This window comes from Anopheles maculipalpis, chromosome 2RL (assembly GCF_943734695.1).
Source record: "Anopheles maculipalpis chromosome 2RL, idAnoMacuDA_375_x, whole genome shotgun sequence".
In the NCBI taxonomy this organism is placed as follows: domain Eukaryota; kingdom Metazoa; phylum Arthropoda; class Insecta; order Diptera; family Culicidae; genus Anopheles; species Anopheles maculipalpis.
In genome coordinates, this window is record NC_064871.1 from 71,876,919 (window position 1) to 71,894,556 (window position 17,638).

The window sequence follows — 17,638 nt, forward strand, 5'->3', positions numbered from 1 at the left end:
AAGCGTTGAATAGTTTACAGTTTATTAACTGCTCATTTCTGTCGTTTCTTTCTAACCACAAGGAAACTGCCAAGCACGCTGGTAAACCTTTTATTGAGCGTTCCCATACTATAGGTACGCATGGGTGTGATATCCTTTTATCAAACCTTCCATAAAATGTGCAACAGCTAGCAACAATAAAAAAAAAGTTACCGCATGCGTGCAGCACGAGCAAAAAATAATGGACCAAGTGTGGCGAAAACTCCAACCCGAACGGCTTATCTTGCACTGCGCTAATCGTCTTAAGCGTGCAGATTCGCAAAAATATTTTGCTAGCGCAAAAGTAAAAAAACGGCCTCTAGACAGTGGACAGACACCTGCTAGGAAGGTAGGTAACACCAGTCTCGTAACCGTACCGTCCGGTCAGTTTTCCAATGGCTACCATCAGCAGAACACTGCTGCTTCTCCCGGGTCACCGTCGGAAGTTATTCACCGCCTCCGGCCGTGGTGATGGACTGTTGCGCGTGTTCGGTTGCACGAGGAAGCTTTCTACGATGGAAGGAACCACCGATAAGCCAACGGATCATCCGATCGTGGAGCTTCCGGGGCTGGGAAAACTGAAAGGTTCCACGACACGTGGGGCCTGGACGGGTGTGAACATTTATCAGTTTTTAAACGTACGTTACGCCGAACCCGCGATGGGTGAGCGTCGTTTTAAGCCCCCGGTTCCGGTGCAACCGTGGGACGGTGTAATGGATGTGTCCGAACCGAAGCTAGGCTCACCGGTGTACAAGCGCATGAAGCTGCTGACGGAGGAACAACGGGCAGAAAATCTGGAAGATTGTATCAATCTCAACGTATTCACGAAAGACCTTAGTGGCCGCAAACCGGTCATTGTGTATGTGCATGGTGGTGGGTTTTATGATGGAGCGATTTACCACTATCCCCCGAATTACATCATGGAGAAGGATGTGGTGCTGGTGGTGCCTCAGTATCGGCTCGGAGTGCTAGGATTTTTGTGCTCCAACACGAAACAAATCCCGGGCAATGCGGGCGTTATGGATGTGGTGATGGCGTTCGAGTGGGTCCAGAAGTATATTAGCCATTTCGGAGGTGATCCACAGCAGGTAACTGCGATGGCACAGTCGTCCGGTGCAGCAATGGTTTCGAGCATGACATACAGCCCGCTGGTGGACACGGAGAAATTATTCAAGCGGTTAATACTGCAATCGGGCAACTGTCACGGTTCGTGGGTGTGGGATCGCAGTCCGGAGCGTAACTGTCGCGATATAGCCGGGTTCGCTGGTTTCGATCGTAAAGCACCGCTGGAGGACGTCGAACGGTTCCTGATGCAGCTGGACATTTTCAGCCTGATGAAAGCTTTCACACAACACTATGTAAGTAGGGTGAAGATGAATTCTTGACGAGTCGTTAACCGCCGTTCGTTCTTTGGCTATAGCGTCTGCGAACTCCAAACGGTACGGATACGATCGGCGGTGCCCGTATGGTTTTTAACGATCCGAATGGACTGTTTCCGGAAAATCCCTACTTCATCATGCGCAAAGGAGGTGGAAGGAAAAATATGCCCCTGCTCACCGGTGTCACACGGCACGATGGAACGTTTGCATTTTTGGAGGTGTTTAACATTCTTCTGTTTAAGAAACTGATCGGTGATCCGCACATTACCATACATCGGATGGTGGACGAGGTGAACCAGGTGCTGGGAGTTGATGATCCGTCCTGCACTATTCGGACGCTTGCAATGGCCCAGTTCTTCACACATGAACAACTTGCTTCCGGTGATTTAAGAAAACTTCTGGCAGGCTTCTGTGATGTAAGTGAATATGGGTTAGTGTACAAGCTCTTAACACGTACTAATGTGATACTACTTACTTGCACACTTGTCTTCAGCACACAGCCGATGTTTTGCTTAAAGGACCCGTGTTAAAGATGGCGCAGAATAATGCGATGTATCTGCCCGACCAGACGTACCTGTACAGCTTCGACTACGCTGGCGAACACACGCGTTTCGGGTATGGCGGTGACACTTCGGCCATACCATTCGATGGCGGCGTACACCACTCGAACGATCTGATGTATCTCTTCCCGTACCCACCGACGGCGGCTAACCTGAACGAGCAAGATACGTCCGTTGCGAAGCGTATGGTTGACCTGTGGACATCGTTTGCCATCCATGGCAAGCCGGAAGCGGATGATGTGCCTACCTGGCCACCGATGAATAGTAATGCGTAGTTTCTGTACCACCCGCTTCACACGTGCTAATTTTGCTCTCAAATTTTCCTATTTCGCTTTCAGATGTGCTCGGACCCTATCTCAAGATTAACAAACAGTTTACCGTTGCACAGGACTTCAGGGAAGAATTTACCGTCGCGATCAAAAATCCGTCCGAGATTGAGAAGAAGAAGAAGGGTAACAAAACTCCAGTAGATAAGTAGATAATCGGGAATTGGGGAACAAAAAATAAAGTATGAAATAGGTTAAAACTTTGAATCGATTGGTCCGATTCTTATTGAAGACTGTTCGTTGCGTTTAATTATTTTCTAGCGGTGACTTGCAAAGACTCTCCTCCAACGTCGAGCCTCCTCGTAGAGCCTATGCTTTCCAGCTAGGTAGAGTCCCGTGAAAAGCTAGGACAGCCATTAACATGGACGCTAGTTATCCCCCTCCGCTCAATTCAGCCATATGAGCCATGTTCCCAAGGAGTATATATTACCGTTCTGTAAGCCGTGGACTTATTGAATCGAAGTAGAGTATGGAGCCTGTGATGTCCTTCAAGAGGACTCGGATCCATACTCATATCAGTGCGGTATTGCTACATCACTGACAACAGAACATAAGGCCGTGATAGGGCCCGGATGGGAAACATTGTATTAGATGGCAGCGATAACCTCGAGGTGGTAGAGGAGTTCTGCTATCTTGGGAAAATCATAATTTTGGATGACAACATCAGCAGCGAAATCCGGAGACGCATTGTTCAGCGGAATCGTGCATAGAATAGCCTTCACCGTCTGCTGAGAACTTCGAGACCGCACGAAATTTGATATAAATCGCACACTTGTTCGCCTGGTGGTCCTCTATGGTCCTCCTCACCATCTTTGGCGGTGTGTTCGAGCATGGAGTGTGGAGGGGAAGGATGAATCACGAGTTTGCTGAGTTGCAACGCAAAACGAACAAGCTGACGGTGGTGAAGACCGGCAGGATACGATGACTGGGACTTGTTATGGGGATCAGGCAATTATTGTGGACTTCTATAGTGAGTAGCCCAACAAGACAGAGAGAGAAAGAGAGAGGTTTAAACCTTGAATATGTCGTGCCTTTGCAAACCATTTTTTAAACGGTACCGATTTTGTCTATTTTGCATATTTTATTACATTGATAGGAATCAGCGTAACTCTTCACCATACCGGGTTTTGTATTTGGTTAACTGAAAGCGTGATCTTATCCTAACGAAGGGAGCTGCTGACGCTCGAAAACATTTTTTTTTAAAACAAAAACCTCTTCCAGAAGCCTTCCCGCATACTAGCTTTACTCTTTTGGTACTGGGTCAACCTTCCACAGCCTTTAACCTTTCCAGAGTGCGCCCACGTATTTTAGCGCCGTCTTAACACCGGATTTGGATTGTCCTCTACCACGACCGTCTTCGTCATGATGTCGTAGATGGAACGGTTTTGCCGGAAGCACAGCAACAGCAAACACATGGGAAAGAGAAATGCGATAACCACGTTCTTCACGGCTGCACGGGCAAACGCACGCGTAAAGCTTGGTGTAGTGCCCGGGTACAGGAGCGCACGCAGCGGCACCTGATTGCTAAGTAAGCCGGGCTGTGGTTGCGGTTCCAGTACCGTTACCGTTTCTGCGTAAACGATCCGCAAGCCCATCAACATCTTGCCGGGCGTTGCGCTGCCCGGTATGACTTGGACGTGGGCGGTCCATACCGCTTCGTAGATGCATACCGCTATCTTGATGCCTATCTCGAGCAGTATCAGCTCCGAGGTGAATGATAGCAGCTCGGTATAATCTTCCTCGAACGAGTTACGGATCGCGTCCAGGTCCATGTACAAGCTGGAGAGGGTAGAAAAAGGGGAAACGTGTTTAAAAATTCGACTGGAAAACCGTGTGATGTGTTTGTGATAAAAAGATGCGATAAAATAGCCAGATGTTTATCTACGTGCGTTCGCGCTTAGGGTAAAAGTGCGTCAGTCCTCCATTGTAATTAGTGATGGTTTCACAGGAGTGTGACCACGGCTTCGGTTCGGTTCCAGCCCGTGGGATTCCAGTTCCGATTCCGAAGAAATGAAATCGAACGATCCGGTGTACTGTCTGCAACCGACAGCAACTATCTCAATCATCGTTAAAATCATCGGAGCTGTCAGGAACTGTCGGAATTCCGACGATTCCGATGGTTGCGACGATTTCGTCGAATCCGAGGAATCTGAAGGTTCCAATTGCCTGCCGAAACTGGTTCCTGGAACCAGTTTCGGAAATTTTTTGAGGAAACTGGAAATTTTTTGTGGAATCGCCCGAGAGCCAGTTCTACTTTTATCCAAATTTTTTCCTATCTCTAATTGTAATACTTACAGATCGATTTCGAATGCATCTATAAAGGCCAGTGTAGTCATTATCTTGAGCAGAAATATTATCGCTATATCGATAGCTTCGGCTGCAAATCGCTTCCAGAGCGGAGCAATCACGTACTCATATCCTCCGTGGCGGTTGAAAGCTGCAACAAAAAAATGTCAACAGTCAACTACTTTACTCCCAGCACTACCGGGGTACACCTCCTCTTACCATCATCAGGACGTGTAGGATCTATCGTTTCGTTCCGTCCCCGGTTGACGGTGGCGTTTTGGCCCTGTTGCGTGGTTGCTGTACCGGGAGCATTGAACCCAGCCACATTACTACCGCCCGCCGTCGTAGGGATGCCGGTCATGTTGGGAAACGCGGATGGTACACCACCGCCAGCATTTAGCTGAAACAGCTGCGGATAGTTGCTCATCAAGTAATACGGGAAGTGAGTCTGCATGTGGGATTGCAGCTCCGCATGATAAACCCATGTTCGCAGTAGATCGAAATAAAGCTGTTTCGTTGTTTTGGTCAGATCCAGCGGTGGCACACCGTCCGGCACGAGACTGTCCTTCTCGTCTTTTGTGTCTTGATTTTCTCCCATAATGCGATTTGGCCACGCACTTTAACTTAGGTAACTCAGGCTGTATAAAATCACGGTTTTGTTTGCTGTGTCTGTTATTGTGGTAATGTTTTTCCAGCACACAAATCTAAACAACTGACTCAGAAAAACACAAGCACAGCGTGATAGAATGTGGTCACGAAAGCGGACACTGGCTTGTGAATAAAAGTTACAATATTTAAATTATTTAAATTATTTCACAATTCTATTAAATGCTTTCTTTGAAATACCTTTTTCTTGAATTGTTAAAAGTACTTGAATATAATACAAACCAGCTAATTTTATTGGAATTTTTCTTTCCAACCGCACTAGAAGTTCTTTTTCAGCACGTAGCGATAAGCATGGAACTCTTTCGCTGCTTAAGAGTCTACAATGAGTTCGCATTGCTTTGTGCACAACGTGGAGGATACAAACTTTTTGAGTTTTCATGTTTTTGATAAGCAATTTTGTACGTATGTCACACGACCATACTTCTCGATTGTTTTTAGGGTGTATTTAAACAAAAAGTAAATCTTTTTAAATTTATCTGCAACCGAGCATGCCCGAGATAAGGCAAAAACAGGGAGAAAATGCCCAAATAAACTTGTTTATATACATAGTCACCTCATGTCGTGTTGGCAATACGGCGGAGGTGGCCACAATACTTAAAATAAATATAAATAAAATATAAAATTTATCTCTGCAATTTGCATGCATTTGAGGCTAGTGTCATTGCTCCATGGCATGCCACTAGTTGCAAGGGAAATGTATGGGATTTGACAGATGAGGTTGAATGTCAATTTTGATCGTGCCACAAAATAAAAAATATTGATTTTGTTTCACGGTGGCTTGCAACAAATTGAACTCGCTTGTATAAATGCTGTTTTCTGGAAATGACAAATTGAAATATAAACAGACTATTTGTGAACAAAGATATTTTTCATAAAAATCAACTACAGCAACAGTAAAATGGTACAACTGTAATGGCAAGCGGTTTCTTATGTTGAGCAAAACAGTCTAATTGCCATCACATAGGAAGTTTAGTACTCCTGTCTTGTGGAAGTTTAGTCTTATATGATCACCTTCACATATGAAGTTTAGTACTCCTGTCTGTGAGTAGTCTTTCGCCCGATTCACCAAAGTTTAGTGTGCACTAACCGGACTGCCGATACGAGGCATAGTTACCACTGCTGCAACCAAAAACTTGGTACTGCTCTGGTTGTAGAATACTTGTATAAAGAAAGCCTTCAAGGAGGCGAATTTAGTCTCTAAGTCTTAAAGCCTCTATAAATAAACGATAAGAAAGGCTTTCCTTCTTCGTTTGGTTTAAATTCAATCATCAAACCGAAAATGGTCGTACGATTAATCTTCCGAGCAATGACACCCCTACCAATTTGGTCGCACGATAAAATCATATGCCATCGAGCAATGACACCAGCCTGAATTGTGCACTATATTTGGCTAGCGTGTAGCCGAGGTGTAAGTTTGTGCAATTTATTTTTCATCTTTTAAAATAATTCTCCCAACTTTTGGCTCATTACAATGTTGTAATATTCCGTCCGATAAATGCAATGCAATTTTTTATTCATTATTAAAAAAGAAATAAATTTAATTTATCGCACAAACTGTCATTCCAATGACCGCAACTGCACCACCAGTGTGTACCGTCAACACTCTGGAGAAAGCTGTCAAAAAAGTGTAATGTCACCAGATTTTTGTCGAAAAGCGAATGCAAGTTTTCTCCGATACGCGAAAACTAGTAGAAGCAGCAACAACGAATTTGAGCCCCCGTTTATCGGTATTGATCCACAGCGACGCCCGTCTGCCGCAACAACTATCGGGAATATCGGGCCCAAAAGTGCACGTGAAAGAAAATCGAAACCGAGTGCTTGCTAGTGGCCTGTCCGCTGGGCGTACCGTCGAGTCGGTGGGTTTTTTTTTGGTGGATCCGCTTCTGCCGTCATCGTCGTCGTCGTCGTCATTTCTCGTGCGTGATTGGGTGGGTGTGTTTGTGCGTATCGGTCGTGGCCGCAAACGGTAAAACATTCCAAGCGCATTTCTTTACTCCGGAAAACGTCGTGCAATCCCCTCTGTGTTTGGAGTGCGTGCGTGCTTATGTGTGTGTGTGTGCGTTAGTGTGGGTCAGTTTTACACCCGTCTCAATCCGTGTCCGTGTAGTCCCAGTCCGGTTGGTCAACCTTCCAGGACGATTGGCACATCTGCGTGGCAGCAAACGGTGGTGCGGTCCAGCTCACCAATCGAACCGAGCAACCGAGTACGGTGACCTGGTGACTTTCCGTCGTGTCAGCTGAAACGCGTCACGACCAGCCAACGCAACAAACCAGCGGAATACAAAGACCCCAGAACGGGTATACATTTTCCATTCCTTTGCTTGACCCAAGGTTTTTTTTCTACTTCCTCAACGGAATCAGGCCATTTTCGCCTCCCAGCCGTACCGGATGCACTGATACACCCTTGCGGATGATACGGTTTTTCCTCTTTTGGGCTACGTAAGGAAGAGAGCGTAAAAGAAAGGTACGGTTCGCGAGTTCTCCCCTCGCTCCCTTGCCTCCCCAGCAAGCCGCCACAGTACCTGTCGATCGTGTGCTCCAGTTCCAGTGGAAAGTGTGTGTGCGTGTGTGTGATACGTGATCGTTGTTTTTCCCCCGGTGGAAAAGCACCCAAACCAACAGGCATTGTAGTGAAGAAGAGCGTGAGAGTGTGTGCGTCTCGTGGTTGTGTGGGGTATTAGTGGTGTGTAGTGTGCGCAAAGCTCCCCCGCCCTTCCCCCGTGCCGTGTGTGTGTGTGTGTGCCAGCAACAAAACCGTTGCTTCCGAACGTGAAACTTACCGCGAGGAAAGAAAGTAGCGAAGGCAGACCAACAACTACCATCCCCGCCCCGGTCACACGATGTCGTCATCCGGCGATTTTGGAAACCCTCTGCGGAAGTTTAAGCTCGTCTTTCTCGGCGAACAAAGCGGTATGTATCTTGAGTTTCTGAAGCTGAGCTGCTATCGGCGTGTTCTTTGCTCATTTTTCTTTCATTGCATGTATGCCTGAGAACGGTGAAAATCCGTTAACTTATTCGCCCAAGCACACCACTACACTGTACTGTTCATCTTATGAAGCTTTTCACCTATGGGAGCCTTTGATGATCGTGTCAGAAGCATGCTTAGAAATGGGACCGAACTCCCCCCTGTCTTGAGAAATGTCACAACTGCCCAGCACCGAGCGGATACCTGCAAAATAGCGCGATACGATAAAAACGAACCTTCAAATCAGATCAGAAGAGTAGGCCTGCCTCTTGGAATCAGACTTCAGAATCTTCTTCTTGTTGGGGCATAACAACCTTCTTTGGATCAACCTCTGGAATTTTGTCTTCAAAATCTTCTTCTATTTCTTAGCGTAACGACCTTCTATAATCAGGTCAACGATGGTCGTCTAATGGCAGGTCCGGATGAGATTTGAACCCTGGTCCTGCCATGTGGAGATCGGTCCCGTTGTCGCCTCCACCACCGAGCCATGTTCAGAGTAGCTCTGCTAATTACCCTTTATTCAATCAGCAAAAGCATTGCTCCACCGCCGGCATGGGATTTAGATTAGCAGAAGATTTTTCTCGCACGCGTTATTCAAGTGAAAGAGTTGGTCGTGTGCCTCCGATTGAACCCAAAGGAAATCTGGAAGATAAAGCGCCATACCTTCGTGTTTGATAGTTAGCAAATGCTCCAGAAAACCGAGCACAGCACCGAGCGCATGTTGGAAAGCGATTGGGAAGCTGTGATACAACCGTGACCTCACCGACACAGCTGAAGGTGAAGCCCCGTTCAAAGCGGCATGCCCAGGGGGGATGGATCGAGCTTCCCAGACGAGAAGCCACCACGTCCTGAGAAATGGATTTATTATTCATCATTGTGTCCATTTGGACCATCAGAACACCACGTTTCACACGCATACCGTCGTGTACCGTGCGTCGGGGGGTTTTTTTTTGCAAAGCAGATGAAAAAGAAAGCTTTACATTGTCGGAGAACACCCTGAGCACGCACAAACGGATGAAGGAACAACAACAAAATATTTATATAGGAAAAACTTCTCCAAGTTGTTCTTTTGGGACGGGTTCGTGTTTCTTCTTCACGGACAAAAGAAGCCCTTCTCACCACCCCCAGGTCGGCACCGAAATCTAATTCACTTATCACCGTAACATCTGACTTGACGTTTCTCGATACGGGGAGCTTAATCCCAGCATCCTCCAAAAAACAATCGAAGTTCGGTTGCGTTTAACGTCTAGGTGTGCTTGGAGTGACTATTTTATACCATTTTCCGTCGATTTTTTTGGCCAACTTTATTTGCAAGTTGTGTTTCCTTCTGCTTTTAATCCCGTTTTGCTTTCTTTCTTCGCCCATACTGCTTATTTATGTACAAGTGCCGGCGAGCGGTATCTCCAAAACGGAATTTGGGGCGTGTGTGTGGCTTTCGTTCCTTCCGTTTTCTGGAGAGAATGTTCTCGTCCTACGGTTTGCGGTGGCTCACGTACACGTTCTGAAAGCGGTGAGAAAAACGAAACAGACAGCATGAATCATGCCACCCGTCCCGTCTCCAGGGAATGTGAGACGGAGCGGGGCGATTGTCCGCTTCGTGAGTAGATTGGCGAAAGACTGGAAGTAGCAGCAGCAACAACCACAATGACATTGGACAACATTTTTAGCATGTCGTGAACGGATTTCAAGCGAAAACGCAATGAAAAATTACTCCACGAATCACCCCCAGCTTGGGAGTTCGGTTTTGGGGGTTGCTGTCCCTGAAAATAGGAACTTCACTTTTCCTCAAATCTCGTCCCCCGAACCAGGAGGGTGCATAATCAAATTATGCGATACATCATCCCGCCCGGTTTCTCCGTGACTCTTTCACATACATGTGCATGCTGGTGTGTTTGTGTATGGGTATTTGCGATCGTTTTTCTCGCTCTCTCCCCTTTGTCTACTACTTTGTATGTATTATCACACGTGTACTCTTCTTCTTCCTTTTCATGACTCTCACCGGGCATACGGATCTATGCTGCTTGTTATATGCCGCCCCCCTCAAACCGATGCCAACGATGTTGATGATGATGCTATATTCACGGTCTGCTGGATGCATCCGTTGCATGCCATTTCTACCAACCCTCCCGTAACGCAGTGGGCAAAACATCGCTAATCACCAGGTTTATGTACGACAGCTTCGACAACACATACCAGGTAAGTGGCCCCCCCGAGGTGTGATGGGGGGTAGAATAGGAACTTTGGGTTGTAGAGAGTGAAAAAAAAGCGTAAAGATATGACCTCGGTCGTTTGGGCAGGGATAATAGAATTTGACGTTGATGCTTACCAGAAGATCGGATAACTCGTCATCGTGATTCATGGACTAACGTACGGAACCTGCAGAGATAATGTGAGCGAGCAAGAGAGAGAGTCCAACTCACAGGAAGCTGTGATGGCTGTGTGGTCAACCTAAATCACCACCGTCACCGACCGACCGCCGGTTCTCGATGGGTTGACCCGTTATTAGTCAGGCAACCTTTACCCCCTTCTCCCATCGTTTTTTTTTCGGTTCGAAAAAGTTTGATGGCATTTTGTCATCCATCAATTGCAGCTGGTTGTGATTTTTGGGTCAAATTATCGGATGGGTTGGCTTTTTTTCAAATTTTGTTTTTCTTCTGGTTGTTAGAAGCTGTTTTACAAGGCTTTTTCATCATGGATTAATGGCTTGTTAGTGTTCTAATGTTAGTAACAATATTTTGTTTAATTTCCTACAAGACAAAATCCGATAGAATTAGGGTATGTAATGACCCTGTTCTCCTTACAAACTGCAAGAATAGCTATCTATCGGTGAATGTATTAGTACTTCTTCAAGCAAAAATTCAAAAAAATACATTCGGGGCGTCTGCGTTTCTGACCCTAGATTTTGGAGATAGTTAGACACTTCCTATAATTTCAGGCTTTACCTCTTATGGGTTGCAGGTGTTAGCCTCTGGACAGACATGGACAGCCATATAATGCGACAGACATTGATGACAAAAGCCCGTAGATCTAGAGCTTATATCTTTCCAAAACTTAGACCCAAAGTATCAGAGCTTCTGTTGTCTGAAACGCTCAGAATAACTTGCTGACTGCACTGGTGAAAAATATCTTTCCATTGATAAACGCACCGTTTATGTGACGATATTTCAAATGATTGGCAAAGTCTAGCGTTAGGTAGTGAGGATGAGACCTACCGGGAAACCTCCCCTTAACAAACTGATGGCTCTGAGCGCGCTCTTCTATTTCAAATAATATTTTTCATTAGTTCATTTTGTACTAATCGTCGTCGTCTTTGTCACTCAATTCTCTAAGCTTTACGCCCTCACGAAATAGTTCTTCGCCTCAAGATGTAGCTCTTCACATTCCTCAAGTTCTTCGTCTTCAGGGAGTGCGGAGCTGCCGTGAGACCTCGCATCTCTAGACCTCTTGTGTGCCTCTTAGGCTAAATCCTGATCTGAGTCGTGATATAGCACGGCCTTAGCGATCATTTTGCAATTACTTCGTGATTGTTTAACACTTCCGTTGAGTACAATGCATGTAGAAATAAAAACTACGTCGTGACACAAATGTTATGGAATAACGTTGAAATAACACTCATTTTTACACAAATTACAAGTATTTTTTTTATAAATAGTAGAGAGGCTGATGAGAAAGCAACTACACCAAGCAATTCCATGTACAGGTAGTACAAGCTATATGCCTTCAAGCGGCATTCAAATAATTTCTGTGTAAAATGAGTTTGCAACGACATACTACTGTGCCCGAAAAATAAAGAGACTTTTAAAAATAAAGTGAAGTAATCCCCTTCCGATGCAATGCACCTCTTCGACCTCTTCTCTCATTCCTCGATTCCTGGAAAAAGCGGATGCTGGGATGTCCTTTAGTTCCGCGGTCGCTGCGGCTTCCATCTCCTCGATAGTGTCAAAACGGAGTCACCAAAGCGGCCGTTTCAGCTTGTTCGAACAGTCAGAAGTCGGCTGGTGCCAAATCTGGCGAATACAGCGGTTGCGGAACAATATTGGTGTCAGTTGTTGCGAAAAACTCCCTCAAAATGATGGCCGTATGGGAGGGTGCATTATAGTGGATTGAGGTTCCGAAAAGTCTTGTATCGTCCGACCAACCGATGTTGACCACCAAATCCTTGATTTCGGCGAAGTGGGCGTCGTTGGTCGAGGTGGATGGTCTTCCCGGACGGTCCTCGTCTTCGACCTTCTCACGGCCATTCTTGAAATCATTGTACCATTTGTAACACATTTTTCTTCGACATAGATTCTTCCCCGAAGGCTTTATTTGATTGCGCAAACAAAATTTGATACATGCGCGCTGCTCCACAAACTTGGACATGGTCAATATGGACAAAAACACTTGGCGCAGCTCCTTAAACAAATTGTCACTCCTAGCCGGGTTGATGCTGTGACTTGAAACGTGACAGAACTGTCAAAAACATTCATATTGACAAAAGAAAAATAAAAACAAGGCGCTTCTTTTGGCGCGCGAAGTTTGACATCCAATGTCACCTTACTTTTCCGACACAGTAGTACATTCTCTCGTTAATATTTATAAATCTTTAAATATACCTTCACGTAACATAATAACTACGATCTGTTGGTTACGAACAGTGCGAACTATACTGCGGATTAGCGTAAATCGAGTAGCGCGTATATCGAGACATAGTTGTATGCTTAGCAACATCTGCATTCTATTTTCTGGCTAAACAAGAATGATTTAATACCTCTTCGAAAGGCTTCATGTACAATCTGTTCGATAATTATTAAATGATTTTAACAAAATAAAATAATTTTTATGACTCACAATCGAGTTGATACGATCCTCAAAACTAAGCGCAATGTAATGGCATTTGCATATCATTTGACAGCAGCCGCTACGGCTAACTCAGAAAGGGTGCCACCAAACGATAGGTACGGGGACGCAGCTGACAGCATACAAGAACAAAGCAGAATCGGTGGCTGTCAAAAGTCCCCGGCTACAAGTATGCTCCGTCTGGGCCTGCCTTAAAAAGGGCTACTTTACACAACACTAGTAACGGCTTTTAGAATTTTAAGAAATGCGGAATCTTCGTAAGGAAGGCCATTATCAATTACCCAATGATCCAGACAAAGGTTCAATTGCTCGGCAGAGTCTCAATAAATATCAAAATGTTCGGCTAAAGAGTAATAAATGCCCTCAAGTTGTACGGGATTCATCTCATGCAAGCTTGTGTGAAAAATCACGGTAGATTGTGACCATTATGCGTAGGACATAAAAATATTATTTAAATAAATCTTTATTAAAATGAGGAAAGTTATTTGAAATTATTGTTAAGTGTCGCAAAAGCTGGTTTATGTATAAGACTAATTTATAAAAACTTTTCACTAACTGATTTCATCATTTAAACGAGACAGTTCATACTGTAATTGAAATAATTCTATAGTGAGTCATATTTTTTTATTTAAATGGCTCAATATACGGAAAAAAATTAATATTTAAACATGATTTGAGTAGAAAAATGATTGAATTACAAAAACTTTGTTGAAACTAGTTAAAATAAGATTTTTTGGACTTTTTTGGACCAATAGTTTTAATATTTTCAATATGCCCTACTCAGCCATGTTCACAAACGACTGTGGTGCTTGGATGTGAGTTTGCTGCGTGCAACTGGAGGGCCTATATTACTCTTTAGCCAAATGTTCTAATATTTGCTTTTAACAGTTTAACGTCCCAGGAAAATGGGAAAACAGCGTCAATGTTACATATAATGGGTAAACCAAAGGACAAATAATTTTAAAAAAATAAAAGAAAATTTAAATACTAAGGATGAAGGAATGTATTCGTTTTATTGTATTTATTTCTTTGTATTTTGTAACGAATAGCATTTTGGTATTAGCTGATAAATGTATTTTTGGCTCTGGTTTATCAACGACTTAATTCTTTATAAAATGCTGTAGCATTTTACCGAACAACACTTGATCAGAACGGAATACATAGAAAATTGATTTCTCTTTCTATCATCCGACACGTAGAATAAATGTAGTGGATATGGCAATCCATCATAAATAAAGCATTCCGTCATTGGTAACAGAAACGCCCGTATGCAATTTCGGTGCCACATTTGTACTTCACCACACGCGACCCTTTTACCCTTCCATCGCACTCTTCTTATCGCCCCACAACGGTAATCAATATTGGGAAGAGAATTGGGTTATAAAAATTGGTCCTTTTATCACATTCCCCCACCGTGCAGTGCTGTGATGCGATGCCATTTCTGTGATGAAATGAGATGTTCTTGCGTCTTCCCACGCCAAACAATATCCTTTCCCGGAGGCGCAATACTGCACCATATACGCCCACCACCTCCCTCTCAGCGCGCAAATGTCATCGCCATCAACGTGGTAAGGACGTTTTTGTAGAGCAGAAGCTATAAACCAATAGTTTTATATGAAGTACAGCAAGAGTTTATGGTAAAAGCTCGTATGCACTTGGAACGGAACCGAACGGAAACGAAACGTTGGTTTATTTATGTAGTGTAGTGTTTATTTTAAAACAAAAACTAGGTTAAGCTCGTTTGTTGTGCACGTTAACGGTTGAAATGGACGCGTAACAAAAACTGATCTATTTCTCTTACGGCTTATAGAGAAGCGCGTATTTCTGTTCTATAGCGTTTATCTTTACGTTTCTAGTTGGTTCACAAATTTATTTTTGTTTCCAATGCCACAAACTTCTACGAGCAACAAATTTTTTTGACACAGAATAAAGTTTTTTGTATTTTGTACGGACAAAAAAAACTGTAAGGAAAAAAGTTGTGTATTTGTGTGCGGGTACGTGCTAGCAATCAAGAACAGCAGCAAAATTGTATTAAAACTTTCCCCGCCGATGTACTTTTCTTTTCCCTCAAATTAACTTTTAACCGCTGTTCGTGCCCGTTGTTAGACGGAACGAACAGATCTCTCACCATCCGTTCCAGGTGCGTAATTAAGAGCAATTTTCTTTCGTTTTAGTTAAATTAGTTTTTTTTTAACTTTACTAGCATATGCTTGGCTTCATCAGCCAGCTTTGATTCTTCTACTTATTTGGTGATTTACTCTTTTTTTTTTTTAATTAAACAGTCAACAGTCGCTGAATCTCTTGGCTGCAGCTTTTCGGTTTATTGATAAAAATTAATAATTATATCCAAATTTAATTTAACCTTCCCTATACACCAAGGGATTATGGTTTGAAATGAACTGCAAGATATCACCGTCTGCAAAGCATTGCTGGTCCCCAAATGCAATTCCTCCAGTAGCCGGTGTTTGGTAGAATAAACAAGAAGCGCCGCGAAACTTGTGCAAATTAGTCGAGCAATTAATTACAACTTAACCTAATTACACTCTTCTCACGTAATATGTCCTAGCCGGCATGATGGACTGCCTTCCCCCGCTGTCCTGTATCTTTCCCTTCGCTTTCCTCGTCGAAGTTTCTGTCGATTAGTGTAAATTAAAGCATTTGTTCATGCGGTAAATGACCGATGTTTGCAGCGTGCGCGATGGATTCCATCTTCGTACGTTGTCAATTTGCATGCGGAGTGTGCGGTAAGGATGCCGATTACATCGTGTGCTGTGTATTTGTCATTGTACACCGTGTTTTGCTTTCGGAGGCAGTTGACTTGCATGTGATCATCTATCAAACTGAAGCAGATGATTACGGCACGGTTCTTGATAAGCTGTTGGGTGTTCGATTTTATTCATTTTGTTTGTAATTATTTTAGTGATTAAGGAGTCCATAGTCAGCTATATTAAGAACTTCGATGGCGAAGGCGGGATACAAATCTAATCCGGACCGTTTCTCTCTAACGAGGACTGGCTATCCAACTACGCGGTATCAGTCTAGTAAGTCTATCTTCATCTGGACTCAGTCGGCTGTGGGATCCACTCCACCAACGATAACTCCGCCATCAAACTCCCTAACCAAACAACCATTTTCTCCGCCGAAGAAATAGCGATTCAATTAGCCGCCGACAAAGGGGACTACAGACCGACCGACCGAACGTCATCTTCACCGACAGTGCTAGTGTTCTGGCTGCCTTGGAACACGGCACCTCCAAAGACCCCCATGGTCAACTCCTTGATGACATCCCTTCCTCATCCGAATTCATTTTATGTTAGATTCTGGATCACTCCGGAATTCACGGTAAAGAAAAAGCCGATCAACACCCCAACACCCCAACTCCCGCCTTCGTATAGGACATACATGAATGGGTCCTACACCCTCTACAAATCCAGTCCTCCACTCTGCAGTTTCTGTGGTGTTGACATCCGTCACCAACCGTCCGCCACACCCGTACCGATTGCCATGAATACACGACACACCGAGCCACCTGCCAACTAGACACCGATTACAAGACAATTCTATCATCTGACAAACTGCTTCAGAACCGCCTCATTTGATTTTTACGCAACAGTCATTTATATAGTTTTGACTTATCCATTATCATATGCCATAATCGCAATAGTTTTCCATAATATTTAAGCCACACCGGCAATAGTTTTGTATTAGATTGGACCACTTATTTATACAGTAGAGAGGCGAATGTAGTCTCTAAGACTCAAACAGCCTCTATAAATAAACGAAAAAAAGTAAGTCTATTCATGGTGGTATTGAGTCTAGTAAGCCATTCGATGGCCGGTGTGACCATAGAAAGTCGTTAAACCAAGAAGAAGAAGAAGAAATAAGCCATATTACATGGCAGGCATTAAGCCAAGAAGTACAAGAACTAGCCATGAAACACATATTTACAAATATATCAGCAAATCACAGCTCAATAACACCCAAAATGTCTGCCACGTACCCAACCAGCAAGAAACTGATGACGAATCCTGCGTCACCTGTTGACGGGTTGTCAGTACGTTTATGCCTTTTTTTGTTCGTATTTGCTAACGATAAGGAATGGTGTGAAGGTTTAGGAAAAGTATTATTCGAAAGAAAAAGAGGCCAGCTGATAACAGTAACTACCACGGGTGTGAGAACCAGCAAGACATTGAAGGAAGTGTGGACGAAGTGGTTTGCTGATTCATGAAGCGTGTTAAATACTGTTCACCTTCTCTCTACCTTCACTTGCATTCGTTCGATATTATTGTGTGTGCCGTGGACGTGGGGAGTGGGGAGTAATATTTTCGACCTAAATGGCGTAGCAAGAAACCTACCTTTTTAGGCAACAGGCGCAACTTCAGCTACCCCTCCCCAGATACTTATTCATTTTAACGCCATAGAGAGACAGGTTTTTTGGGGACGAATTTGCGGTCGGTGAGTAATATTCTTAAGGGTTTACTTTTTCATTTTTGATTTGGTCATTCGGTGTGTGTACGCAAGGCTTCTCTTGACACACGCGTGGCACACCATAAATGCCACGTCAGAAACCACCCATTTGTAATTCATTAGCACAACTTT

General features: G+C 44.1%; 4 protein-coding genes across 12 annotated transcripts in view; 3 read left to right on the top strand and 1 right to left on the bottom strand.

Annotated features, from left to right (window-relative positions):
- Positions 1-17,638, top strand: part of LOC126556322 (ras-related protein Rab6) — a 467,299-nt gene that overhangs the window by 433,424 nt on the left and 16,237 nt on the right. For 6 of the 8 annotated variants that reach the window (XM_050211571.1, XM_050211574.1, XM_050211572.1 and 3 more), the window contains exons 2-3: positions 8,058-8,145; positions 10,338-10,396. In XM_050211571.1, coding sequence (XP_050067528.1) covers positions 8,076-8,145; positions 10,338-10,396 — 129 coding nt within the window. In that variant the 5' untranslated portion in view covers positions 8,058-8,075. Of the gene's footprint in view, positions 1-8,042; positions 8,146-10,337; positions 10,397-17,638 lie in introns of all 8 variants that reach the window. The other 2 variants (XM_050211568.1, XM_050211575.1) reach the window with 1 other exon arrangement.
- LOC126556509 (glutactin-like) lies at positions 414-2,435 on the top strand. The gene is made up of 4 exons (XM_050211771.1): positions 414-1,376; positions 1,439-1,813; positions 1,891-2,221; positions 2,296-2,435. The coding sequence occupies exons 1-4, from the start codon at positions 414-416 to the stop codon at positions 2,433-2,435; spliced, it is 1,809 nt and encodes a 602-aa protein (XP_050067728.1).
- On the bottom strand, positions 3,591-5,171 carry LOC126556202 (protein FAM8A1). The gene is made up of 3 exons (XM_050211429.1): positions 4,789-5,171; positions 4,579-4,720; positions 3,591-4,062 (listed from the first exon to the last, which is right to left on the bottom strand). The coding sequence occupies exons 1-3, from the start codon at positions 5,165-5,167 to the stop codon at positions 3,591-3,593; spliced, it is 993 nt and encodes a 330-aa protein (XP_050067386.1). The 5' UTR covers positions 5,168-5,171.
- Positions 15,011-17,638, top strand: part of LOC126556197 (retinol dehydrogenase 14) — a 128,902-nt gene continuing 126,274 nt past the window's right edge. For both annotated transcript variants that reach the window (XM_050211422.1, XM_050211423.1), the window contains exon 1: positions 15,011-15,017. The gene's annotated coding sequence lies outside the window, so the exon portion shown is untranslated. The remainder of the gene's footprint in view (positions 15,018-17,638) is intronic.

Excerpts from the sequence above, each read along its gene's own strand:
- LOC126556509 (XM_050211771.1), top strand. The coding sequence starts at position 414 with ATGGCTACCATCAGCAGAACACTGCTGCTTCTCCCGGGTCACCGTCGG. Across the intron at positions 1,814-1,890 it reads TTCTGGCAGGCTTCTGTGAT|CACACAGCCGATGTTTTGCT; the intron begins GTAAGTGAATAT and ends ACTTGTCTTCAG. Across the intron at positions 2,222-2,295 it reads TACCTGGCCACCGATGAATA|ATGTGCTCGGACCCTATCTC; the intron begins GTAATGCGTAGT and ends TTTCGCTTTCAG.
- LOC126556202 (XM_050211429.1), bottom strand. The coding sequence starts at position 5,167 with ATGGGAGAAAATCAAGACACAAAAGACGAGAAGGACAGTCTCGTGCCG. Across the intron at positions 4,721-4,788 it reads TCCTACACGTCCTGATGATG|CTTTCAACCGCCACGGAGGA; the intron begins GTAAGAGGAGGT and ends TTTTTGTTGCAG. Across the intron at positions 4,063-4,578 it reads GATGCATTCGAAATCGATCT|CTTGTACATGGACCTGGACG; the intron begins GTAAGTATTACA and ends TACCCTCTCCAG.